The following is a 24,487-nucleotide window of genomic DNA, read 5'->3' on the forward strand; positions in this document are numbered from 1 at the left end:
GTGCACACAATAAAAATGGTTCGCATGACTGGGGAGAAAATCGAGATTTTGACACTGGAGTTTGATTCACTGATCTTTCCTTCTCCTTACCCTTAATTCTTTTTTTCTGCCGGATAAAAACTTTCAAGCTAACAGGGATAACGCTGTACAAATACGTAAAAGTCCCTAAGTACCTGCACAGATCGGGTAAGTACCCGGGCGGTGAGGAAAGCTCCCTTGTCTAGACCCTAGCTTGATTTGATCTGGAGCTTCCAAGCCACCTAAAAGAGCTATTGTGGGGCCCAGAACGCGCGATTGCCCAAGGCCGCATGCAGCGAACTGATGTACCTGCGTATTTTTTATTTTTTATTTTTTTAAAAAAACAAAACAGTGAAGAAGTTAAGCACAGCTTTTTTTGCCTAAAAATTTCCAACAGCGCGCTTTTCTTTCTACCTCACAACATTCATCACCGAAAGCAATTCATCTTTCTTTTAACTCGAGCCACTTCTCGAGGCCCTTCCCAATTATTCTCAACATTAACAAAGAAAGAGAAGCCATTCTTCTTTTTTTTGCCATTGACTTATCCACATTAGTCACATCAGTCTTGGTTCTCGCGTTTTGCAAATCTTTTTTTGCAATATTCCAAATTCCCGACTGGGTCACGTCACGTCTTGCCTGACTTGACAGCAAGACGCGATAGTTGCGTTACTTGCGCATCACAACCACCAAGCTTTAAAACTATTCACACACCTCACCTACACTTCACTTACACTTCACCTTACCAGCTTACTCAACATCTGACTCACTCTTATCCGCCTTACCCTTTTACTATTTAGCGGCGCGATCCTCTTGATAGCAGTGTCTTTGGTCGGCCCGGCACGTATAAAGACTGCTAATTATTTCCTTTATCCCCTCTACCATCACTCTTATCTGTTTCGGCATCCACCCGAATTGCACTCAATACACAATGCCTCCGAAAAATCGTGGCGCCTCAACGGCGTCGAATGCCGCGTCCCAGAAGGCCACTAAGACTAGAGCCCCTGCTAAGACTAAGCGATCGAGCGCGACTACCAACACAGCCCCTACCTCAAATGGTCGCAGCGAAGTGAAGCAACCTATCCACGATGAGATTGATGATGGTGAAGAAAATGAAAGTGACGAGGGAGATGAAAGTTTTGAGGAAGATAAAATTGTCGAGAAAAAGGAGGAGGATGAACCGACAAGGAAGCGAAAACAACTGAAAGAAGTGAATGGAGGTCGTATGCTCGACAAAATGCCAGCCCAAGCCCCTCCTGCGCCGAGAAGAGGAAGAGCGGCTGGAAAAGTCACCGCCGCATCTGTTCTCGTCGATGAAGGTAATGACAGCCGTGATGATGACCGTCGCGGCACGAAGACTGCAGCACGCGCTTCTAAGCGCAAGCGAGAAGTGGAGGATAAAGATGAAGACAAACCTGAAGAGGAAAGCGATGAGCCTGAGGAAGCACCCAAGGCGAAGAAGCCCCGCAGTGTTCCAGCTGCATCCAAGAAGCCCGAAAAGCCCAAAGCCAAAGCCAAAGCCAAAGCACCCAAGCCGGCGCCTGAACCAGCGAAAGCGGCCGAGACTATCGTCAGTACTGCTACCCAGAGCCGCCCCCAGAGGGCCGCACCGCGTACGAGAGGCCCTGGCGCAAGAGGACTACCTTTCAATGAGGTGCCTACTAAAGAACTTGACGTATTCGTCTTTGGTGAAGGATCATCAGGCGAACTTGGTCTCGGCAGTACGAAACATGATGGAAAGAAGCCTATCGATGTAAAACGACCTCGACTTAACCACAACCTCAAAAATATTGTCGCCTTGGCTTGTGGAGGTATGCATTGTGTTGCCCTGACCCAGGATCAGAAAATCTTGACCTGGGGTGTCAACGATGACAAAGCGCTTGGTCGCAACACTTTTTGGGAGGGTGGTACTCGTGACGTCGACGATGAGAGTGACGACGAAGATGATGATGACACGGGTATCAATCCTAATGAGAGCACTCCCGGAGAAGTTGATATCAGCATGCTACCTGAAGGCACCAGAATCGCACAGGTTGCTGCCTGCGACTCCGCCTCCTTTATCCTTACAGATGACGGCTGGGTTTACGGCTGGGGCACTTTCAGAGGCGCCGATGGCATCATTGGATTTAGCGAACACGCACGAATTCAAGAAACACCTGTTCTCATTCCTGGGTTGAAGAACATCACTAAACTAGCATGTGGTGCGAATCACGTCTTGGCTTTGGACTTGAGCGGCAAAGTGTTCACCTGGGGTAGTGGAGGTCAGTTCCAGCTTGGGAGAAAGCCGGTTTCTCGTCTTTCGGGCCCGAGTGCTGGACTTAATCCGCAGCCATGCGGTAAATTTACTAAGAGACATCACGCTGTCGACGTGAGCGCTGGTTCTTACCACAGTTTCTACGTCGACAACGAAGACCAGATCTGGGCTTGGGGTTTGAACAACTACTCACAAACCGGCCTGAGGGAACATACCGGAGAAGATGAAGCTATGATTCTCCACCCCAAACTTGTCGAATCGCTTCAGGACCACAAGGTTACCCAGATTGAGGGCGGACTACACCATTCGGTCGCTTGCACGTCCGAAGGAAAACTGCTCACGTGGGGCCGTGTAGATGGCCACCAGATCGGACAGCCGTCGAATGTCTACAACGATGACAATACGATTTTCGATGATGAAAAGAAGCCCCGAATTCTCTTGCAGCCTACTGCTATTGATGGTATGTTCTCTTCCCCCCGCGTCTTTGATATTATACATGATCTAACGAGCATTGCAGGAATAAATGCTACTTTTATTGCCACTGGATCAGACACCAGCTTCGTCATCAACAATGAAGGCAAGGTTTACTCATGGGGTTTCTCGGCAAATTACCAGACTGGCCAAGGCTCGACGGATGACGTTGAAGTCCCGACCTTGATCGACAACAGTGCGATTCGCGATAGACGAATTGTGTGGGCTGGTGCCGGTGGCCAGTATTCAGTTGTGGCGGCTGGGAAAGATGACGAGGTACCGAACGGCCATTAGGAGCGCTTTTTAGGTTAGATCAGATCTCGACTTGGTGTTGAGGGGGGAAGCGGGTAGCATACGAAGACAAGATGTTGTATTAGTATATATTCTTCGCATCTCACACGCATTGGACTCAGGGGTGTTTCGGGTCTGGCTTGAGGTTTTGGCTGGTTGCTAGGCATGGCTATAATTCATGAGGATTCATTAGGAAGATTCACTTTATCACATTTTGCACTTAGCACTTAGCACCTAGCAATAGACGTTAGGTATGAGTATTTAAGAGGGCCTATTACTTATTATCAGGCCGAGAAGAGAAAACCTCGTTGCATTTCTTGACATTGCTTGTTACTACGATCATTATATTTAAAGTCGACCGTGTCTTAAACTATGACTGGTATAATACCTACCTAGGTAGGTATCTAGAATGTGACTTGTGATTTATAGGAAAGGGGCGAAACGTAAAGCTTCTCTCGTATTTTGAAGTGCAACACCGAATCGTGTAACACCGAAGCACCGAGATGAGCTTGGGTATAAGTAAGCAGTGTTATGTAAGCACCGTTTATTACTTGGGATCTCAGGGCTTGGCCCCACATTTGTTAGACCTAGGCGTCGTTGTGGAGAGGTTGGTGTTTAGGTCAGCAATGCCGTTCTCGAACTAGAACTTTAGCTTCGCTCCCCTTCGCCGCTTCGGTGCTTTTTATTAGGGTTGCTTCTGTTAAGTCCGTACGCCGGTGGAGTTGATAGGTAAAATAATGACGTTGGGCATTCGGAGACGAGGATCGAGCTAGCGATGATGCATGATGCATGATGTTTAGACGCGCCGTTATACACCGTAATAAGATATCAGTGTGAGGTAACTTATAAATCAGGTATTTAAAAAAAATTTACGAGAATCATGTATATAAGCCGACATATCGAACATATATTACCTGCGGTGTGATGGTATTACAAGCATCGTTATATTTCTTGTCCTTGAGCTGAAGGGCATCTTTCATAAGTCGGATCCTGCTAAATCCTGTTTCCCCTTTCCCCTTTCCCTTTCCCTTTCGACTCTTGTTCTCGTTCTCGTTCTACCTATCTTGTATTACCTACGATATAAAAAATGTTAGGCCGGTTACTGCTCACGTTGGATGCGCTCGGCCTGTGCTTTGGCGCCATCATAGCTGATTGTTTCAATGAGACACACTTGTTCAATCCGCGGTGGCGACCGCATGCTAAGTAAGTCCCCAAGTTTACCTACCTACCTCCTACCAAGGAACGCCGCTATGCATTCATTGTATGTATCTGTCTAACCTCAAGTACCTAACCTACCTACTACAACCAGATTCCACAACGCCCAGACCATCTCCCTCGCCATAATCCTGTCCGGGTTGACGCTCTATTACACGTGGCGCCGGGCGAAGACGCTCGAGCTACATCGCGAGTTTATGATCGCGAGTGCAGTTATGGGGTCTATCTACTGGATCGCGGGACTCCTCAGCATCCTTTTCCCCGGTACCATGGCTGTCGATCCCGAGTTTGGGGGCCCGGGGTTTCCCCAGGCCAAGGTATTCGTTGGTTTTATGGCCGCTGGATTGCTTGGCGCTTGGATGGAGTATCGTTGATGTCGATGATGCTTGCTCGTTGTCAAGCGGAAAGCTGATATTAGGTTACGTACTCTACCTGAGTCTGGACAGATCGATATGGAGGAGTTTGAAAGTACCTAATAATGGCTGTATTTAAAATGGGTTTACTTTGTGTACCCAGCCGGTTCTACTTGATAAAATGAAGCAAACGCAGCTATGTATACCTAAGTTCAATACCTATCGCCCCTTAATACAATGACAAGATACTCAAATTTATTTAGCAATCATACTATCTAGGTACCTAACCTAGGCAACTAACATTAATAAAGCTGTGACCTGTTCAGTTTGTGTCATTCTAAGCTCAAAGTATTACGATTACGATAGGAACCCTCCTTTTCGATGATAGGGGTAATCCCGGAAACAGGTACATCTCTATGCGAGTTTCCGAGACTCGCTTTCAACCTTCTCGAGCAGTTTTGCTGCAGCAAGTTCTGCGAGCTGATGAAGCGTTCCGCTCCCGACTATCTCCAGGACGCTCAGCGTCAGCCCGAATGCGCCCTTGAACCACCTTCTCAGCTCGATAGCCATGAGCGAGTCGAGACCCATCTGTGCGAGTGTCAGATCTATATCTACTTCCTCGTCCGGCCGGAGGAGGAAGTCGTAGATCTTCTTGCCGATCTCGTTTGCTAAGAATTCGATGCTGCTCTTCGCTTTTAGCAGCGCTTTCCCCCCGTCGCCGGCAGTCGCAACTTGTCGGAGGAATTTCTGTAGAACATCGTTCTCGCTGCTCTTCGCTGCGTTTTCAAACCGTACGTTGTGGTAGATGCCCAGGCGCCTGTCGCGCCGCCACATTGTTCGGCTGTTCGGGTCGTCCAAGTCTTGGTCCGACCGTATACCCATCACCATCTGAGCGTCGCTACTCCACGGCATTGGTGGAGCAGCGAGTGGCCCGGCAGCGTCTTGACTTGTAGTACTTATCGGGGAGTTATTCATAAGGCTGAGCTCTAGGAAGTCCAGGAATTCGCGCTCGCCAAGCAGACATATACCTTGGGCTTTGATGTTTTGCATCGCGTGGGAATTCTCGGCCACAAATCCAATATCGCCTATAGCTGTGATGTTCAGAACCGAAGCTGGTAGTCCGAGAGAGTGACGGTAACGACAGAACGCCTCCATAAATGTATTAGCAGCCGCGTAGTTTCCTTGTCCGAGGGAGTCTACTATAGCCAAGACTGAGCTGGCTAAGAAGAAGAAATCTAGGTTAGTCGACTGGAATGCCCGGTGCAAATTCCAAGTGCCTTCCACCTTAGGAGCAAGGGCTTCTTTCCATTGAGACCATTCCATGTCTACTACTGGGACGTCCTGGTATATCTCAGTTAGTCATTAGGAGCTTATCCCGATATTACGAAGTGGCTCTTACCCTTAGGACCATGGCTAACTGTAGCACTCCTTTAATAGGAGACTTTGCTTGGCGGATCGCTTCTTCTACGTCTTCAATCCGATCAACGCGCCCGGCCACTGCTGTCACCGAGCATCCCATAGATTCTATCTCTCGGAATAGGGCCTGGCTGACGTCGCTTCGACCTGCGCTGCGCGAAAGAAACATCAGGTTTCGTGCGCCTCGTTCCACCATCCAGACTGCAATAGATCTACCCAGGCCGCCGACACCGCCTACGAGGAGGTAGGTAGCAGTAGGATCGAATTGAATATTACGACGTTGAGGCAGAGATTCGATTGGTGTGCTTAACTCGGGTGGAGGGAAGGTCACTACGATCTTGCCCAAATGGTCACCATCCTCGAGGTAGCGGAATGCTTTCGCGATCTGTTTCGCGTCAAAGCTCGCAATGGGGTCGATTGGTCGGAGGTGGCCTTGCTCGTAAAAATCGATGAACGAGGTTAATAACCTAAAGGTTGTTTGTAAGTACGGTAGCTACTGGTTTAGGGAATAGCCCCTCCCCCCCTATTCAAGAAAAACTTACCTTCTTAGCCAGTTAGGCTTCTCCCTAAAGTCGGACAGGTTCACGCCGTAGTAAGACCGGTTCTCAGCAAAAGGGAACATATCCAGACGACCAGAACCCTTGGAGTCTCGCAAGCTAAGGTCGACCATAACGCCGAACTTGGCAACGCACCGCCACGATTCGTGAAGCAGTTCACCAGATAGCGAGTTCAGGACAAAGTCGACGCCTCGGCCCCCTGTCTCCTTCATCACACCCTCCGCAAACGATGCGTCTCGAGAATTGAATATATGCGATCGCGGGATCCCAAAGTTATCCATGAGGTGCTGCACCTTCTTCTCGCTGCCGACGGTTGCATATATCTCAGCCCCAAGCATCTTGGCCACCTGGATCGCCGAGAGACCGACACCTCCGCAGGCCGAGTGGATCAGAACACTCTGGCCTCTTTCCAGGCGTCCTATGTTGATCAAACTGTAGATCACCGTGCCGAAGCACACGGGAATAGAGGCAGCGTCCTCGAAAGCGAGACCATCGGGGATCTTTACGACGATATCGGCCGGCGCTACGTTCCTCGTGCCAAGACTGCCGTTGCAAAGGGCCACGATCCTATCGCCGGGAGACAGGTCTTTCACGGCCGAGCCTACTTTGCTGATAACGCCCGAGAGCTCGTACCCGAGCGGGAGGCGTCCTGGCGTGGGGGAGTCGATTATGCCTCTTGCCAGCACGACGTCGCGGAAGTTGAGGCCGACGGCTCGCGTCTCGATCTCGACGTAGTCGTCCGGCAGCTCTGCCGGCAGCGGCTCGTCGATCCAGTGCAGGGTCTCCATAGACCCTATCTTTGCAATAGCCACAGCAGTCCTCGTATTCGAGGCTTGCGATCCGTCCTCCTCGCGGCCGCGGCTTTCTTCCTTCTCCTTCAGCTTGTTGAGCAAGGAGAAAGGGCGGTACCTGGGGATGCAGATCTGGGAGTTCTCGACGACGAATTCTCGGTCCGGGCCCAGCGTGCCCGCGTCCTCTTGCGTGCGGATCTTGTCGAATACGTCTAGCACCATGTCTGCGAACCGCGGTTCCGTGGGCTCGATCTCGAGCGTGCTGAGCCCCGGCACGCGCTCGGCTCGTAGGGTGCGAGCTACGCCGATGAATGTTGCCGGTCGCGGGTCCTTGCATCGGATCTGGACGGGTGGTGTGAGCCAGAGGACCTTTCGGTTCTCCAGGACTCTCGCGTATGCCTGGAACTCGGCGAACTTTTCGGGAGTCAAGTTGACGAACCAGTCGCTCTCGAGGTTCAGGCACGATATGACATCTTCGTCTGGCAGTGGTCCTGGGCTTAGTCGGCTCGGCGTTACCTCCCACCCTGAGCTCTGCAGAGAAGCGACCAGAGCGCGGGCTACTCCCGAATTCTCCTCGTCGCATAGTAAAGTGACTTTCTTAGCGGGCGGCGCGCGTCTAGTCTGTGGCCGCGATACGATTGTGAGGATTTGGCTATAGGGCTTTTCGTCGTCGAAGACGACCGAGTCCACGCCCGTAAAGCCTGCAGCCCTCAGTTCCTCGTCCCAGCGTTCAACGGGTACCAGAGGAGTTGTAGGTCTGCCGTCAGCCTCGCCTAGCCACCATCCTGCGAAGTGCCCGAACGCGTAATTCGCCGTGCGTAGCGAGGGCAAAAGTTCTGCTAGGACTAGCATCCCGTCGGGCTTTAATAGCGACTTTATGTTCCTAAGCGACTCCTGAATTACCGGCGTCGCGTGAACGACATTGGCAGCCAGGATGAGGTCGTACGACCCCTTTTCTCCGCCCTCGAATCCCTGCTCGAGAGGGGGCCTACTGATGTCGAATACTTTATATTCCATGTTCGGCGCGTAGGAGAAGCGTTCTCTTGCCTTCACCAAGAAACCGGACGAGACGTCCGTAAACGTGTAGACCGAGTAAGAAGGGAACCCGCCTTCGTCGACGAGGTCGCGCAGGACAAGCTCTGTAGTCCCGCCCGTACCGGCGCCGACTTCCAGGATCCGCAGATTTGGCCGCGTGCCTCCGAGGAGGCGCACGAAGTTGCCGTATCCGAAGCTAGCGCGGTTGTAGATCTCCGACAGGAGGTTTCCCTCGATCAGTATGTCGAGGGTCTCCCGTGCTCCCGTGAATATCTCGACTGCATGGTCGCATACCCGCTTAGTTCCGACGGAAAGCGCGCGGTGGTCTCCTTTCCCCAAGATGCTGAGATGGGAGTTGATCATGTTCTGCTGCTCTTCGGCGCTCAGCTCTAGCAGGCGCGCCGCATCGTCGACCAGAGGGAACTTTTCTTCTCCTCCCGAAACTGCGCCCTCGATCGCTTTCTTCATCCAATCGCGGAGTTTGGCGAAGTGAGGTTGGCACGGCTCGAGATTTTCGATCGCTTTCACCTCTTGGACCATGCAAAGGAACGAGAGTTCCTGCTGCAGCACAAGCTGATTCCGGTCGGGCTTTGGTGCCGTGAATAACTCCTTGTGGTCTGCGAAGTCGAAGTCGGGAAGCCAGCAGATACGTGCTGCGGCATGTTGGTCGATAGAACTAGCAACGGGGTTGTCATCCTCGAGAGGTGCCAGCTTGAGGCCGCGCATCCGCAGTGCTAGTCTCCCGTCGGCGATACACTCGGCCTGGCCAAGCCTTAGATCGCCTTTCTCCGTCCAGGCGCGAACGTGGATCTCCGATGCCCCCCGGTGTACGACGAGCTCGTCAACAGAAACAGGGACGAATAGGCCGTCGAAGTTGCGGCAAAGGCCCTTCCTCATGGCAACCAGGAGCGACTGCAGGCACCCGTCGATTACCACAGGATGGAGAGTGAATGGTGCGGACACATGGTTATACTTGTCAATAATCTTGGCCTGAGCAGTATGCTCGACGGTGGAGGTAGCGATATCCGCGAGAGCGGTGAACTCGGGACCGTAGTTGATTCCAATACGTTGCATGGCTGCGTAGAACGACGAGCTGGGCAACTTACGAGGCAAGTCCTCCAGAGTCCAAGTTGCCGCTTCGGGAGGTCCTTCGATATGCCGAACATCTCCTGTAGAGTGCTTGATCCACACGGAACCGCTATGAGATGAGATGTTAAATTCATACCATTGGGATTCATCCGAGTCAGTGAGACGTTTTCGACGTAGCGAGGTGATAATCTCGACTGGCTTTGAGTCGCTCAGAACAAGCCCCGTATGAGCAACCACATGGCGGAGATGGTATCCCGATCCAATGTCGGCGCCGGTCGCCTGGCGGATTGCTTCGCCGGCCATAGCACAGTAGCCGGCGAAGGGAAATACGACATCCCGACCGACCTTATGATCAGCCAACCAGGACGCATCGTCAAGATGGAGAACGTTTCTCCATATCGGCTCGGCATCTGTCGACTCGGTCGTCTTAACACCAAGGGTACAATGATGGGGGTACTTCCTCTGCCGCCACGCGGTCGCCAGCCGAGTCTCGTTCCAAAACGTCTGTCCGCTATGATCCCACGCGTAGGAAGGCAGTCCCGGGACGACCCGCCCACCAGGGAAAAGGGCGCTGAAATCGATGTTGACGTTTTCTTGGAAGAGCCTGCCCAGAGCAGCAAGCAGAGACACCGCGCTGTCGCAGCCTCGCTTTTGGGAGGCGACATAGTTGAACTGCCACGAGCCTTCGGCGCAGATCTGACGTAGGGGTCCGGCCAGCGCGCCGTGAGGGCCAATTTCCAGTAGGATGTCCGAGTCACCTTGTAGCTGTATGAGGTTTTGCACTGCCGTGCTGAAACGCACGGGCGAGACGAGGTTGGAAACCCAATACTCGGGACCCAATTCAGCTGGCGTGTCTATTACCTTGGCAGTAACGCTTGACATGAATACGACTTTGGATGGATGTGTTTGGTTGCCATTAATTGAGACCTTTTCTGATTGTAATAGCTGGAGATACTGCTTTGCTAATGGACCCATGTGGTCTAACGGATTCCCCATTAGCCAGGAGATATGAATAAGGGTAGGGGGTGAGGGGGGTTAGCCATTACTTACGGGAATGGTACGCCATATCGACTTTCAATGGCCGTGCGAAAGCGTCCGGCTTTGATTCTATTATGTTGGATATAGCGCGTTTCAATAGTTCACAATCTCCTGATATAGTTGAGCTCTTGGGACTGTTTTCGCAGGCGACCACAACACCCTTAGGTAGTAAAGGTGCTAGCTCCCTAGCCCCGAGTCCGATGGCGGCCATTGACCCGTTCTTGGATGTGCTGGTTGAAGAGACAAGTCCGCGGTAGTATGCCGCTTTGAGAGCGAACTCGAGCGATATATGGCCGGCAACGTACGCCGCAGCGATCTCGCCGCTTGAATGGCCTATGACTGACGATGGCACAACTCCACAGCGCTCAAACCGGCGATAGATCGCAATCTGCAGTGCTGTACATAGCGGTTGCGACAGCTCAGCTTCGTTGATACGGCTGTTTTCGCTTGATTTAAGCATTTCAGCTGCGACGTAGCATATGTCAGCGTCCGTATCAAAGAGGTAGCTCTTAAAAGATAAACTCACATTCGATTGTCCAATTTGGAGGCTGTACGGCATGTCTCAGGATGTCGTCCATAAGATTAATGTCCTCACGGAATTCTCGATTCGTCAGGAACAACCCCTTTCCCATCTCAGCCCATTGGCTACCTTGCCCGGTGAAAATCATGGTGACTTTACGGCTGGATGACTTCCCCGGTATCCTCGCTAACCCGGAGACATCTACGATCTGGTCGTTGTACTTGATCATGAATGCCCTATGCGGTAGCCGTTCTCTTCGGAGGGCTAACGTATATGCTACATTATATACATTAGAGGTACGTAAGGAAATATACTTCTCATATTTTTCTACTTGTTGCTTCAATGAGTTCTGTGTATTAGCTGAGAATATAAGGAGTTCGGGTCTCTTCGCCCTCTCAAGAGGACTTATTTCGTCAGGATTAGGAAATGAGTCAACGATTATCTTCGGCAGTGTTAGCTGGTACAATTACATAATGTAATAGGGGTAAAGATGAGGTTATTCACATGTGCGTTTGAGCCACCAATTCCAAACGAATTTATACTGATTCGCTCAGCTTTATTAGCTGGGAAGGGAGTCGGCGCTGTTGGCACCTTAAGCCTCTTTTCTGCGAATGGAACTGCAGATTGATCGATTAGCTTATATATATAATTCTAAGTTATAGGCGAAGTGCTTACTCTTAGCATTGGGAGTGTCGAATTTGATATTAGGAGGTATAGTTTTATGCTGCAATGCTAAGACCGCTTTGATTAAACTGGCAAGGCCGGCTGATCCCTCACAGTGGCCGATATTTGGCTTCACAGAGCCAATATACACCCCGTTGTCACCAAAAACCTCACCAACAGCGGAAGTTTCGACTAAGGTAACCACTAATGTTAGCAATTGCTTATATTGAAAAGTGTCTATAACATTTAACTTAAACAGATATACAGAATAGTAGCTCTTGGTTAAGCTTAGCAGGGAGTACCAATGCCAAAAATAAAGGGGTCACTAGGGAAGAAGGATGGATTTTCTTACGTACTTGGATCACCAACCGCAGTTCCTGTACCGTGGCACTGAAGAGATTACACATTTTAGCTTTACAACAAGTTACTAATATATGGGAGACGAACAGGGGAAAGGGGAAAATTACGACGTACCTCGACGAAGGCGGTTTCGGCTGGATTCAATCCCGAATCAGAATAAACCTTTCTCATAAGGGATTCGAGGGCTTCTACGCTAGGTACAAGCATCCCTTGGCTTTTACCGTCGCTGTTAGCTGCGGTACCTCGAATGACAGCTCTGATAGGGTTGCTGTCACGGATAGCGTCTGTAAGGCGCTTGACGTAGATGGCAGTAATCCCTTCGGCTCGAGCATAGCCGTTTGCCGCCGCATCAAAACTTTTACATGACCCATCTGGGGACAAGACACCCTCTGAAGTCATTGATATGCTGATGGAGGGCCCGAGAATCAGGTTTGACCCAGCAACTATGGCAGCAGAAGCATCACCGAATTGGACTGCCCTACAAGCCTCATTCAGAGCTATCAAAGACGCGGAACAGGCTGTCCTGATTACCATACTATAGTTGCCCAAGAAAACATCGTTGTTAGCCGATTTTCAGGGGTTGTTAAGTGTGATGATGTAAACAGCTTACCTTGGTCCGCAGAGGTCATACTCGTAGGATACACGATTGGCAAGCATCCAGTCTCCAGCTCCCGTAACAAGATGGCTACCGACTTGCTGGCTGTCTTTGTTCTGCTTGTGTTGCCATTCGTCGCCGAATGTGCCCACGTAGCAGCCGATTGGCTTGCCGCGATAGTTAACTTCACCAGCATCTTCGAGGCACTCACGAGCAACTTGTAACAACAATCTCTGTTGGGGATCACACCTCTCCAACTCCAGTTGGGTCATGGAAAAGAGCGAGGGGTCGAACTGAGATAGATCATCCTCTAGAAAGTACCCGAACTGAGTCTCGATACGTTCTTTGCCTCCAAGGGACCCATCGAACCCCTGAGCATTGTACCGACTTTTTGGGACGGGCGCCCGAGCATCCCGGCCGTTGACAAGGAGATCCCAGAAGTCATCAGTGTTTCGAATGCCACCGGAAAGCCTCAAGCCGATTCCGCAGATGGCAATCGGAACTGGTGACGGCATTGCCGTGTCTTTGAGCTCTGTGAAGTTGGAGGATGTCGAGGAGCACGACTCAGGGAAGCCGTTAGTAGTTTGATTCATGATGATTAAAAAAGATAGTAGCAAACTAGAAGAGCTGTGTAGTAGAAGACAAAGTGACGAATGATCAATATTAATGCTCAATATCAACTCGACTAGAATCTCAGGCGACTTGGGAGTTCTTATGACTGCCCATGGTGCTCACGCCACTTCAGTGCATAAGCAAGATTTCAGACGACATCTCTGACCGTAGCCTCTGTTGAGTATGGCTCGGTGATCGTGAACCAACATGTTAGATATCGGCCTCTACAGGACGCCGAATTTGTCATACCGCTAGGGGACGTGTTTCTCGGGCCATCCGCTCAGACGACAAACCGCTTCATTCTCTTATCTAGCTACCTAGGTTAGGCTATGTTACATCCGGAGTCCATCCCTCGTTCGTGCTGTGTTGTCCTACTACTAATGCAAACCGGGACGTTAGCCTCACGGTCTATAGGCATACCGTTGCTTGTTATATAACGGGATAGCTAGGTTCTCGGTGCGCTCCACAGCTGTATGATTTCACGGTGCCTTGTTAGTATATGTACTTGGTCTGCCTCGGCAGGTAACACTGTCCCGTTAGCATGCAAGGGCGGCTTGTGGTGTAACTATAGAGCGGCATGGTGCACGTTCAAGGCGCATGTACCGGCCCGCTGGGACCTTAGTCCAGAGACTAACTCGTCTCCGGTTTCCCCAGAGACACTATGCAAGCATGCAAGCATGCAGGGGCCCTGCGGTCCTGCTGTTGTTATAAGCGGTTTCGTTCCGGGATGATTCTTAATAGGTCGACACGATCGCGATATCGCCGTATCTGGCTAAGTTTCCTTCTTGGGCCGTGCGTGCATGATGACACGCATGCGCTTTGGGTACTTCTATAAGATTGTTAGTGCACAATGAAGATCGTACGGCTGATATAATATGTATATGCTCAATAGATCGAATTTGCTGGGCGAGAATCTCCTCGGCGGATTACATTTTGTTGGATTTTGTTCTCTGACTAGATGAAGAGGGAGGGGAAAGAGGCACATAATAATCATTAATGGAAGTTGTATCATATTTTATTGGACCAAACGAAAGGATCTGTCTTTATAGACTATCTTACGACTTTGCTATATTGCATTGTATCATGGAGTCGTAGCCAAAAAAAAGAAAAAAAAAGAAAAAAAAACATCCGAAGTGAAATTGAGGACCTATATTACTACCTCGGGCCATGGTCACAAGATACTATTCACCGCAAGTTACCTATGTTACCAGTTTCTACTGCGAGTTCAGATTGCGTATCAATCCAAATGGATAGCCTCAAAGTAAGGAGGCGACGACATCGACAATGGAATATGATTCGTCAAGTTGTAATGTGATAGAGGTATGGACCCTTGTCCCGAAGGCTTGTTTCCCAAGTGTGATGGAGTTCGCGGACGAGCTTTTTCGGAATTTGCAGAGCTAAACATAAGGACGCTGATTAGGTATCTTGTAAAACATCGGATGTTGTCAGTCGCTGCTATATAGAGTGGCTGCATGGCTAGGATTTAGCAAACATTAAACAATAACAACAACAGCAACAACAACAACGACGATGAAGCCAAGAAAAGAAGAAAAAAAAAAAAAAACGAGTGACGTTGTGCCGTGATACTGGCTCTCTTGCTAACCAATAATACCAATAATACGACCCTACCCCCCACGTAGCCATTCTCATAATAGAGAGTGGAGCAATAATACAAGTCTTTCCCCCGTTTGTTGGTACGTGGGTTTTTGTACACCATTTTTAAAGCCTACCACGTCTGCACGTTAGTTGGTAAGCAGTGAGGAGTATTGAATTTTTTATAAATGAGGGCTGCGAGGGATAACTAGCTTCGCTGTCGCCAAGCTGATTCGACCGGCCGATGCTCTATGCACTGGGGACGTCCAGATATCACATAAACCCACTACGTCAAGAATTACAAGTAGGACTGACCTGTAGGAAAATTTACGTGGGTCGAATAGGAAAAGAAAGAATAAGGGAAAAGTAAATTAGAGCGACCATACTAATAAATACGATTGTGAAACTCTTGCGCATAATGGCCGCATTAGTTCTCGTCACATTCCCCTTTCCCTCCTTACCCGTAGAGCAAGCACATTATACGCTTCGGCGAGCGCTATAAGGTCAATATACATATGTCATATCGAACCCTCACTTAAAGGTACCACAAGAATATGTCCAGCTAAAATAATATAAACTGAGCTGAGTCTGTCTTGATAAATATACGGGAGCGGCCCGAAGCCGAGTTGTCGTGCTTTGGCCCCCAATTTATCAGCACTAGCCCATCAGAAAAAAAGACGAAAGGCGTGAACCGCTCGAATGGAAACTACCGATCTTATAGATACGCCAAAAGGCCATGGAAGGAATGAGTTATTGACTAGGACACCCCCAACTCTCCCTTTAACGGTTCCACACGACCCTCGTCCTCGAGAGTACACTAACAACACCAATAATACCCTCACTTGGGACCATTCTCACGTCTACCCTACTAGTCCGTCGACGAAAGCTTCGACCTCTACTTTGAAATCGACCGCGACAACTACTGGTCCGTCATCATCATCCTCGTCTTTGCCAGCCGAGACCGCCGATCCTTTCCAATATGTATCATCTAACTTCGATCTCGGAAGTACTCTAAGCACCAGTGTAGATAAGGAGGATGACATTGCTGAGAACCACGACTACCGCCCGACTGCTAAGAAGTAAGCTAATCCCATCATCATATTCACCTTCGTCCGGCCCCAGTACCTATCCGGAAGAAACTAACGGTAGAGTCATTTGCTCTTTCAGAACTTTTCCCAAGTCAACAGCCGGTTCCAGCTCTTCGAGGCTCTTCCGGTCCATAGTTTATAAATTTGGCCGCGCGTTTAACAGGAGTACGTCTCCGCCGTGATTCTCAACGTCCCAGTGAGCTCTAGCACTAATACCCAATGTGAAGATTACTTCCTGCCTCACGATAAGGTATGCATAACTAAGTAGATGCCATCTTGTACATGCGTTTTTTTGTGCTAAAATGGGGGAAAACGTCTAGCAAGAGCAAGAGAGGAATAGTAAGATGCTACCCCGCCACTTCATAGAGTTGAACTTAGCTGATCTGATGATACCGAACAGACCTTCAACACGAGATTAGTATTGACGTGCATGATGGTGCATTGCATATCTGTCCAGTAGAAAATCCCAAGAGGGTACTTGACGTCGGTACTGGGACAGGAATATGGGCGGTGGAGTTCGGTATATCCTCCCCTTACGCGCCAGCAGTACTTACGCGCTATCCCCATACGAACGCTAATACGCATGCAGCAAAGAGGCATCCAGACTGTTACGTGCTTGGAACAGACTTGAATCCAGTGCCGGACCCGCCTTCCACTATACACAACTGTCACTTCATCATAGCGGATGCTGATGAAGAGTGGAAGCTTGGCAGCCCGTTCGATCTGATTCATGTGCGAAGCCTGGGTGAGCCCACCGATAAACGTCGGCTGTTCAAGTCCATCTATGACAATCTCGCACCGGGGGGCTGGGTCGAGTTCCAGGAGTGGCTTCTGCATGTTCAGTCCTCAGACAGGTCCTTGGAAGGCACCGCTTTTCAAAGATGGAACCAATTTTTAGCTGAAGGGAGGTTGCTTCGGAGTCATCTTGGTCTTTTTTTGCCGAGGACCATAGAACTAACTTCTGGAAATAGGTCTTCAAAAGCTAGGGAGATCCCTGTTCTACATCCTCGATTATAAAGCTCTGCTAGAGCAGACGGGGTTCCAAAACGTGGTCGAACTAAAATACGCCGTGCCTACTAATACTTGGGCACCCGGAAGACAGTATCAGAGGATCGGCGCGCGGCAGAGGACTAATACGCTGGAGGTCATCGATATATACTCCCGTAGTGTGCTGACACAAGGTCTGGGGTGGTCTGACCAGGCGGTAGACAAGCTATTAGCCGAAGCGCGCAAGGACATCGACAACACGCGCATCCACTCGTTCTCTACTCTGTAAGTTGGGTTGTAACGCTATATGAATGACTATTAACAAGATCTAGGATGACAATCTACTGCCAGAAGCCTCTATCGGCTTCTACGAGGTCGCCTAACGCCGAAAAACCACCACATAGATGGTAGGGGGTATGATATAAATCGTGGGAAACACTGGGGAAGGCGGTATATACCTAAGGTACTATGCATATAATATTGAGAAAGTTTGGGATGAGCTCGGGATAGCATAAGCATTAAAGTAAACGGCGTCTGGAGTGTTTTATTATTATACCTCATATGAGATTTATGAAAAAAAAAAAAAAAGAGAAAAAAAAAAATTTTCGGTACTTGTGATATGTAGCATCGCGGATACATAGTAAGAATCGGTACCTAACCAAATCGGTGCTTCTTAGTTTTGGAAGCAGGGAGCATGGATCTTACCCATCTGCCAGTGCCCCTGACGGGTATCAACTGAACTAGCTGTACCTCCGTCGACTCCGGTGACAAGATTGCCTTTGACTCGCTAGGTCCTTTTCGTGAACCGTGCTATATGACGCAAATCCACTTTCGTTCCCGGCACGAGTTTCTATGAAACGACGACATCGAGATGGCTGGATGGACACTTACCTCGTAACCTGGTTATTATTTCTAGCGGCTACCTCTAATCTCCACATGTGTGATAGTTCTTGCAGCGCGTGAACTATTCTAGTGTATCACCGTGATAAACCATACATGATGGGAATTAGGAACGTTAAAAATAGCTTCCTTTATTCATAGCCACGATATGCATCAGGGTAGGTTAGGGGGTTGTTGAGATCGAATATTAAAGCATGTCGACCAATTTGGTTACAAAAGGTGGGCTTCAATATGGGGTTTGCAAGGATCATGAATGTTTATTACATTCGTAATTTGTTTGGAATTCGTAAAAGAATTTATTCCTTGCCACGGATTTCTTTTCCCTTTTTTTTTCCAGTTCCTCGTTGACGAAAGGCATCGCACTCCCAATCAAGAGCATTGGAACGAGAGTCTGTCCAGTTAACCATCATAACGAAAATTGTGATTCCAATAATGAAGAGCGTCAAACCAAACCAATCAATATACCTCAATTTCTCGGCGAGCGTTGCATCGAGCGGAATTGGCCTAAATTCGAGGAAAACACTGGCCTAGGACGACTGAAAACTTGACCCTTTCGATCGATCTATACGTCGCTCAGGTCAAATGTCCCTACCATCGCTAGGCTGTGACTCTATTCTACTCTTCAGAGAAGCGTTTATTCCCAATATCCCTCACTACTTCCACTTTTTCGGGCTTTCTGCGTTTCGTTCCAAGCTTGGTTCGTTTGACTTACATAGCATCTAGACAGGTGCTAGCTTAGGAACGGCCACTAAATTGGCTGGTTATCAAATCTAACTAAATGACAGCCATGCAAGAGAGAGCTGGGTTGTGAGTTAGGGAGATCGAAGAGAATGTAAAGCTAGTGCGTACATAACTCTGAATAGCCGCTGGTGCTCTGTTTGATTACCCCCCACGTCGTACTTATGAATTCTACGCCAGTGGACACCAAGAGTGAGGCCGACTTGACAGGCCGTCTGGCATACCCAGACCAAGTAAACCGATATTGCTGAGTATGAGTGTCAAGGTATTGCCGTCATCTTGATAACTAGCCTGAATACTACATGTCGATGGCACGATGAAGTCATATCTCGTCTCATATTGGAAAGCGGATATTAACATTGTGCAAGAAGTTATTAACGCTGGTAGAGCAGGTATCTCGTAAAAAGGCAACCAAGTTAGATGAAAATGCAGATGGCGCGTTGTCCTGTCCTAATCGCGGGGCATTTGCGACTTTGAGGCACCGTATCCCCTATTATTATCGCCGTCGCCCATAAGTTGCTTCGGTGATGATGTTTAATCACAATTTTACTAATCAACAATTAACCTAAATTTCCCCCAAACCCCAAATTCCTGGAATGATACGTCATGGGGATCTCCAACCGTGTCTCCATCTATCATGTAAACGAGAAATATTACCCCTCTGCCCCTCATCCCCGGCTGGGAATCACGGATATCATATTCTATGGTGACTCGTCTAGACCCTCGATATACTTTGGCTTCTCAGTCCCCTATATGGATACTCGGTCCACCATATTAATTTAGGTACGGTTTAAAGCCGTATCAGATCTCAGATCTCAGATATCTGCTATACCTATGCCATCACCGGATGTTACCGGGTGTATGGCCAATAGTTATGACCCATTCCCTTGCTCTGGATTCGCGAAAGCTACCACAATCCCGGGAACTAGGAGAACCTTATCCGAGATCTAACCCCTTCTATAGACTCTTAAAACAGCTATCTATGATTTTCTACAAACAACCCTGTAATTAGATGAGATACAGACCTTCGCCTTGGATATATGGGAAGCAACCCGGCTAATCCTTTTAACACTACGGAGAGAACCTGATCGAGCTGTTACCAATACTGGCTTCCTACGCGTGTACAATGGAACGCCAGTGGGATGTCACCGTTCGCTTGGCGGTTAATTACCTGGACCATGGTTTGCATCTGATAGTGGTTGCCTACGGTTCCCATATGCGGCAAAGACGATAATCATTTCAGATAAAGTCTCACGTCTTTTAACCCTTTCTACTCTCTAGCACGGCGAACAATTGACACGTAGCTGTTATATGGTATGCTGGATTCTACCACTAACGACGCAAGGAGAGTCAAAATGTGGCCATTTGGGTTCATATTATTGTTTACTATATTTGGTGTACATGCTAAGGAGAATTGCCCCCTATATGGCTTAGGATACCCAAAACCTACCAACCTTCTTGCCCAACCAGGAGTCCAGAACGCAGCAGAAGCTCTAGATTCTGTGTTTGCTCAATACATTGATAATTCCAACACGACAGGGTCTGATCGGTTCTCCTATTCAGTCGAAGTATTTTCCGCCGATGCCGACGAGCCGCTGTGGTCGCATTATTGGACTGCGACTAACTTGAAAACTCTCAACTCAACAGGCGTCAAAAAGGTGGATGGTGACACCGTGTACAGACTTGGGAGCGTTACTAAGATATTCACTATCTTGACGTTCCTCGCCGAAGTAGGCGACACTATGTGGAATGAGCCCATCACCAAGTATATCCCCGAGATCAAGGCGATGGTCACCGACGCCGATACTTCTCACTCCATTTCAAAACCCGATTGGGAGTCTATTACCATCGGGTCGCTGGCAACTCAAATGTCAGGCCTCGTCAGAGACTGTAAGCTATCAGTTGCCCCCGAAAATCCGATAGAGAAGCAACTTACACAACTGATGAAGACGCTTTACTGGGTGAGCTTACGCAAGGGTCGAACACTACGCAAGCCACTTCAATTGGGTTTCCCAGCATAGCAAACGCGGATATACCTCCGTGTGGTAATAGACCGGTGTGTAATAGAACGCGTATGTTTTGCTTGGGCGGTTTATATATGATCACTATGTGCTTTCTTCAAAGTACTAACAGATATCTCGTCAGAATTTTTCGAAGGTCTAAGTAAACTTCCCCCCTCATTTTCGCCATTCGTCACGCCAGCATACTCGGATATCGGATACACTCTTCTCGGGTACGCTCTTCAACAGATGACGGGAAAATACTTCGGCACGATCGTCCAGGACAGGGTCATTAAGCCGCTTGGTTTAAATCGTACATTCTACACGACGCCGGCGGATTCTGTTGGCATTATACCAGGAGGTCGCTACCTAACAAATTGGGCCTTCGACATGGGCAACGAGTCACCGTGAGTACAGTTTTGAAATACTCGCCTCTACACGCCGCGACTCTTTAAGTAACACGATAGGGGAAGGACTGGCAATATGTATACGTCTTCTTCGGATTTATCCCGAGTCGGCCGAGCTATACTACGATCTACTCTCATGCCTCCGGCTGTGACGAGAAGATGGCTCAAACCGGTGACCTTTAGCTCAGACCCAAGGTCCGGCGTAGGCGCGCCGTGGGGTGTGCGCCAGCTTCCGTTTTCTAAAGGTACCTAACCCAACCTAACCTACTCTTAAACGTGGACTCTGAATAACTGGATGGTCCGTTGATTATATCTTCTATTGTAGAATCACCTTATCAATTCGCTACTACATTCAATAAAGCTGGAAGTTTAGGGAAATATAGCGCATTGCTAGCTGTCATCCCGGACTTCAATATCGGATTCTCCATCTTAGCCGCTGGCGATGTTCCTCCTAGCTTACCTATGGATATAGCAGACACATTGTCGAATACTTATCTCCCGACCATGGTGAACACGGCACGGATTCAAGCGGATGAGCTCTATGGGGGAGCATATAAACACCCCGACTCTGCGGTAAATTCATCTTTAAATGTAGTGGTTGACAGCAGAACTCCTGGTCTGAGTCTAAGCTCGTGGATCAGTAATGGGACGAACCTATTATGGTACTCGGTAGCCATAGGCCAGAACATAACAAAAGATTATTGGGAAAAGGTTCGCCCAAGCGTCCGACTCTATCCGACTGGGCTGTGGGACGCGACATCCGACGGAGGGAAAAGAGTTGCGTTCAAGGCAGTATTCGAGGACCTTAGCTTGCCCAACGTTTCGAAACCTTTCACGACGGACTGCTCGACTTGGGTCAGCGTCGCAGGGATCATGTATGGCTCCAAACCATTAGACCAGTTTATCTTTAACATCAACGCCGGCGGAAATGTGACGAGCGTTGAAAATGGAGCGCTAAGGAATAGACTAGAAAAAGTACCATGATATATCTATAGACCTTCAACCCCTTTTGCTATACCTTAGTAAGCCCACGACTAGTTACATGCTTACCGCATCGAAGAGATCATAGGTGGCGCTCCAAGGACTGCACGAATGGTGGGAATAGCTGCTTGATACATCGGTGCTCAGTAATCATCTCCTATAATGGCTACAGGATGCATTCCTTATACCTTGACATAATCTTAGTGCAATCATAACATAATGTTTGCGCCTCCATTTCCTTGTCATCGGCGGTCATGGTACGGTGTGCGAGACCGATAAAGGCATAGCGACACGGAAGATGGGTTTAAGCCCGGTATCCCGAATCCCGTCAGGCTTTCGGAGAAGAGGCAAACCCTCATAAGTGATTGGGCGAGAATAACATGATAGCGCCGACGGGGATTCTCAGTGCTGACGACATTGGATTTTACTAAGGTCTTGCTAAAATAAAAATAAAGAAGTCTAGCTACGGAAATATTCAACTTTTTGTCAACGGCAAAAGGTCTAGGTAGATGTTATCATCGGAAACCTTCTATCAATCGAAAAGAATCCTTTTTCACGACATGATGATCAGGGTTGCAGTCAACACGGGATTAACCGGCCATAGTACATTCACAGGACTATTCTTTACCCGCCGAAAGCTATCGTTATGCTTCATGGCTTCATGTTGCAAATCCCTATCGCGCTTCCGATGTACCAACTTCACGCGCTCCATGCTCCATGTGTGAATCCTCCACCACCGAGAGTGGATGGAAGCGTAAAGATGGCATCGCATTAACATTTCCCCAATACTACCTCTGTTCTGCTTTAGTATAAGAACCCTGGTCGCTGCTTGGAGAGTCGTCCTTTTCGTCTACCCAAAAAACCCCACATAACAGCAACAGCAAGCTCCAACATCTTAACACATCGGTTTTCCTCACACGATGACTGCTACGAAACATTTTGATATCGCAATCGTCGGCGGTGGCATAAGCGGGCTCACACTAGCAGTCGCCCTTCTTAAGCAGAATGTGCCCTTTACAGTTTACGAATCCGCCCCGAAGTTCACGGAGATCGGCGCCGGGTTAGGCTTCGGGCCTAATGCCGTGAAGGCCGTCGAGCTGATCTCACCCGAGCTTCTCGAAGGGCTCAAACGGCGCGTCACGCTGGGGTGGGAAAGCAAGCGGCAGGACTGGTTCACGATCAGGGTTGGCGACCAGAAGAAGGCCGGTCCGGACGGGGTGCTGAAGCAGAAGGAAAAAGAGGGGTTGAAAGTTGGAGACCCTCTTTTCGAGATTCAGTACGGCGACGATAGACTGGCTGGCGGTGTGCATCGGGCACACTTCTTGGACGAGCTCCTCGCGCTGATACCGGACTCGGTTTCGAAGTTCGGCAAGAGGCTGGTTGACATCACTAGCGCTACGGACGGGTCGCAAGATGCCGTTTTGCACTTCGCCGACGGAACTACGGCGCAGCACAGTGCCGTCGTCGGTTGCGACGGGATTAAGTCGAAGACTAGGGAAATTCTGCTTGGGGAAAAGTCGAAGGCCGTATTCTCTGGGAAATACGCATATAGGGGGTTAATACCGATGGGACGAGCCGTAGAGTTACTAGGCGCTGAGACGGCCGAAAACCCCCAGTTATGGATGGGATATCATCGCCATCTGCTCACCTTCCCAATCGAGAAGGGCAAAACAATGAACGGTTAGTATTCCAAAAGTAGGTAATCACCCTCTTATATTAAGCTAACCACTATATATCATAGTTGTGGCGTTTAGTTCTCGCGACACATGGACCGACCTGCAGTGGGTGGTGAAAGCATCAAAGGAGGAAATGCTAGCCGACTATACTTCATGGGGCCCCGCGGTGAATTCCATCATCAACTCCATGGAGAAAAGGGATGTGTGGGCTCTCTTTAACGATCCGCCCGCAGAGACTTACTACGGCTTAAGCCCTCGAGTGTGTCTCCTCGGCGACGCCGCGCACGGCACCACACCCCACCAGGGCGCAGGTGCGGGCATGTGTATCGAGGACTGCTATATCCTCGGCCATCTGATAGGAGCGGCGCAAAGCACCCAAGATCTCGACAAGGCGTTCAAAGCGTACGACGAGGTGAGACGGCCGAGAACACTCAAGTTGGTGAAGACCAGCAGGGAGGCCGGCATGCTGTACGAGTTCGAGCTCGAAGGCGACGATCTTGAGGCTATTGAGAGGAACCTCAAATCGCGCATGAGCTGGATCTGGGACGTGGACTTGCAGCACGAGCTGGAGAGGGCATTGTCGATTTTTAAGGGGTAATCTTGTACGACCTTAGCAGTGCTTTATAGAACGTCTCTTGTTTTTTTACTTAGATACCTGCCGCTTCAAATCACACAATCTCATAACATCAATAGGTACCTAAGTTACCCTATATTCAGAAATCAATTTCCAAGGTAGATGACATCAAAATAGGTATTGAAGGTACTGTACTCCTTTAGGCGAAGCAATTAGACAGTTCCACTTAGCGACTTCATTCTATCTACAGCCACTTTCCTGGTGTTAA

At 49.2% G+C, this 24,487-nt stretch overlaps 6 protein-coding genes across 6 annotated transcripts; 5 read left to right on the forward strand and 1 right to left on the reverse strand.

Annotated features, from left to right (window-relative positions):
- The first annotated feature begins 388 nt into the window (after nt 1-388).
- Nucleotides 389-3,352, forward strand: F4812DRAFT_407843 (RCC1/BLIP-II). The gene is made up of 2 exons (XM_047932326.1): nt 389-2,729; nt 2,787-3,352. Exons 1-2 carry the CDS (start codon nt 947-949, stop codon nt 3,032-3,034), a joined length of 2,031 nt encoding a protein of 676 aa, XP_047794530.1. The 5' UTR covers nt 389-946; the 3' UTR covers nt 3,035-3,352.
- A 618-nt stretch (nt 3,353-3,970) lies between these two features.
- On the forward strand, nt 3,971-4,817 carry F4812DRAFT_3010 (uncharacterized protein). Its single transcript, XM_047931221.1, has 2 exons — nt 3,971-4,234; nt 4,341-4,817. Exons 1-2 carry the CDS (start codon nt 4,119-4,121, stop codon nt 4,618-4,620), a joined length of 396 nt encoding a protein of 131 aa, XP_047794531.1. The 5' UTR covers nt 3,971-4,118; the 3' UTR covers nt 4,621-4,817.
- On the reverse strand, nt 4,817-13,502 carry F4812DRAFT_2951 (uncharacterized protein). Its single transcript, XM_047931177.1, has 10 exons — nt 12,679-13,502; nt 12,183-12,603; nt 12,065-12,098; nt 11,721-11,900; nt 11,550-11,662; nt 11,052-11,487; nt 10,538-10,990; nt 6,558-10,467; nt 5,999-6,482; nt 4,817-5,940 (listed from the first exon to the last, which is right to left on the reverse strand). The coding sequence occupies exons 1-10, from the start codon at nt 13,254-13,256 to the stop codon at nt 5,014-5,016; spliced, it is 7,536 nt and encodes a 2,511-aa protein (XP_047794532.1). The 5' UTR covers nt 13,257-13,502; the 3' UTR covers nt 4,817-5,013.
- Nucleotides 13,503-15,014: 1,512 nt separating this feature from the next.
- On the forward strand, nt 15,015-17,597 carry F4812DRAFT_407850 (S-adenosyl-L-methionine-dependent methyltransferase). Its single transcript, XM_047932327.1, has 8 exons — nt 15,015-15,947; nt 16,036-16,121; nt 16,184-16,206; nt 16,277-16,295; nt 16,357-16,476; nt 16,546-16,858; nt 16,926-17,228; nt 17,276-17,597. The coding sequence occupies exons 1-8, from the start codon at nt 15,568-15,570 to the stop codon at nt 17,352-17,354; spliced, it is 1,323 nt and encodes a 440-aa protein (XP_047794533.1). The 5' UTR covers nt 15,015-15,567; the 3' UTR covers nt 17,355-17,597.
- A 2,339-nt stretch (nt 17,598-19,936) lies between these two features.
- On the forward strand, nt 19,937-21,972 carry F4812DRAFT_448884 (beta-lactamase/transpeptidase-like protein; the record flags this gene model as incomplete). Its single annotated transcript, XM_047935908.1, has 5 exons — nt 19,937-20,471; nt 20,603-20,653; nt 20,727-20,988; nt 21,055-21,233; nt 21,314-21,972. The coding sequence occupies 5 exons, from the start codon at nt 19,937-19,939 to the stop codon at nt 21,970-21,972; spliced, it is 1,686 nt and encodes a 561-aa protein (XP_047794534.1).
- Nucleotides 21,973-22,792: 820 nt separating this feature from the next.
- Nucleotides 22,793-24,437, forward strand: F4812DRAFT_3185 (FAD/NAD(P)-binding domain-containing protein). Its single transcript, XM_047931411.1, has 2 exons — nt 22,793-23,649; nt 23,711-24,437. The coding sequence occupies exons 1-2, from the start codon at nt 22,890-22,892 to the stop codon at nt 24,241-24,243; spliced, it is 1,293 nt and encodes a 430-aa protein (XP_047794535.1). The 5' UTR covers nt 22,793-22,889; the 3' UTR covers nt 24,244-24,437.
- Nucleotides 24,438-24,487: the final 50 nt, after the last annotated feature.

This window comes from Daldinia caldariorum (assembly GCF_022478825.1).
Source record: "Daldinia caldariorum strain CBS 122874 unplaced genomic scaffold F4812scaffold_1, whole genome shotgun sequence".
Classification (NCBI taxonomy): domain Eukaryota; kingdom Fungi; phylum Ascomycota; class Sordariomycetes; order Xylariales; family Hypoxylaceae; genus Daldinia; species Daldinia caldariorum.

Coding starts and splice junctions, on each gene's coding strand:
- F4812DRAFT_407843 (XM_047932326.1), top strand. CDS start 947: ATGCCTCCGAAAAATCGTGGCGCCTCAACGGCGTCGAATGCCGCGTCC. Junction 2,730..2,786: donor GCAGCCTACTGCTATTGATG/GTATGTTCTCTT, acceptor CGAGCATTGCAG/GAATAAATGCTACTTTTATT.
- F4812DRAFT_3010 (XM_047931221.1), top strand. CDS start 4,119: ATGTTAGGCCGGTTACTGCTCACGTTGGATGCGCTCGGCCTGTGCTTT. Junction 4,235..4,340: donor CGGTGGCGACCGCATGCTAA/GTAAGTCCCCAA, acceptor TACTACAACCAG/ATTCCACAACGCCCAGACCA.
- F4812DRAFT_2951 (XM_047931177.1), bottom strand. CDS start 13,256: ATGAATCAAACTACTAACGGCTTCCCTGAGTCGTGCTCCTCGACATCC. Junction 12,604..12,678: donor TATGACCTCTGCGGACCAAG/GTAAGCTGTTTA, acceptor GGGCAACTATAG/TATGGTAATCAGGACAGCCT. Junction 10,468..10,537: donor CGATATGGCGTACCATTCCC/GTAAGTAATGGC, acceptor GGAATCCGTTAG/ACCACATGGGTCCATTAGCA.
- F4812DRAFT_407850 (XM_047932327.1), top strand. CDS start 15,568: ATGGAAACTACCGATCTTATAGATACGCCAAAAGGCCATGGAAGGAAT. Junction 15,948..16,035: donor TACCGCCCGACTGCTAAGAA/GTAAGCTAATCC, acceptor TTGCTCTTTCAG/AACTTTTCCCAAGTCAACAG. Junction 16,477..16,545: donor AATATGGGCGGTGGAGTTCG/GTATATCCTCCC, acceptor ATACGCATGCAG/CAAAGAGGCATCCAGACTGT.
- F4812DRAFT_3185 (XM_047931411.1), top strand. CDS start 22,890: ATGACTGCTACGAAACATTTTGATATCGCAATCGTCGGCGGTGGCATA. Junction 23,650..23,710: donor GAAGGGCAAAACAATGAACG/GTTAGTATTCCA, acceptor TATATATCATAG/TTGTGGCGTTTAGTTCTCGC.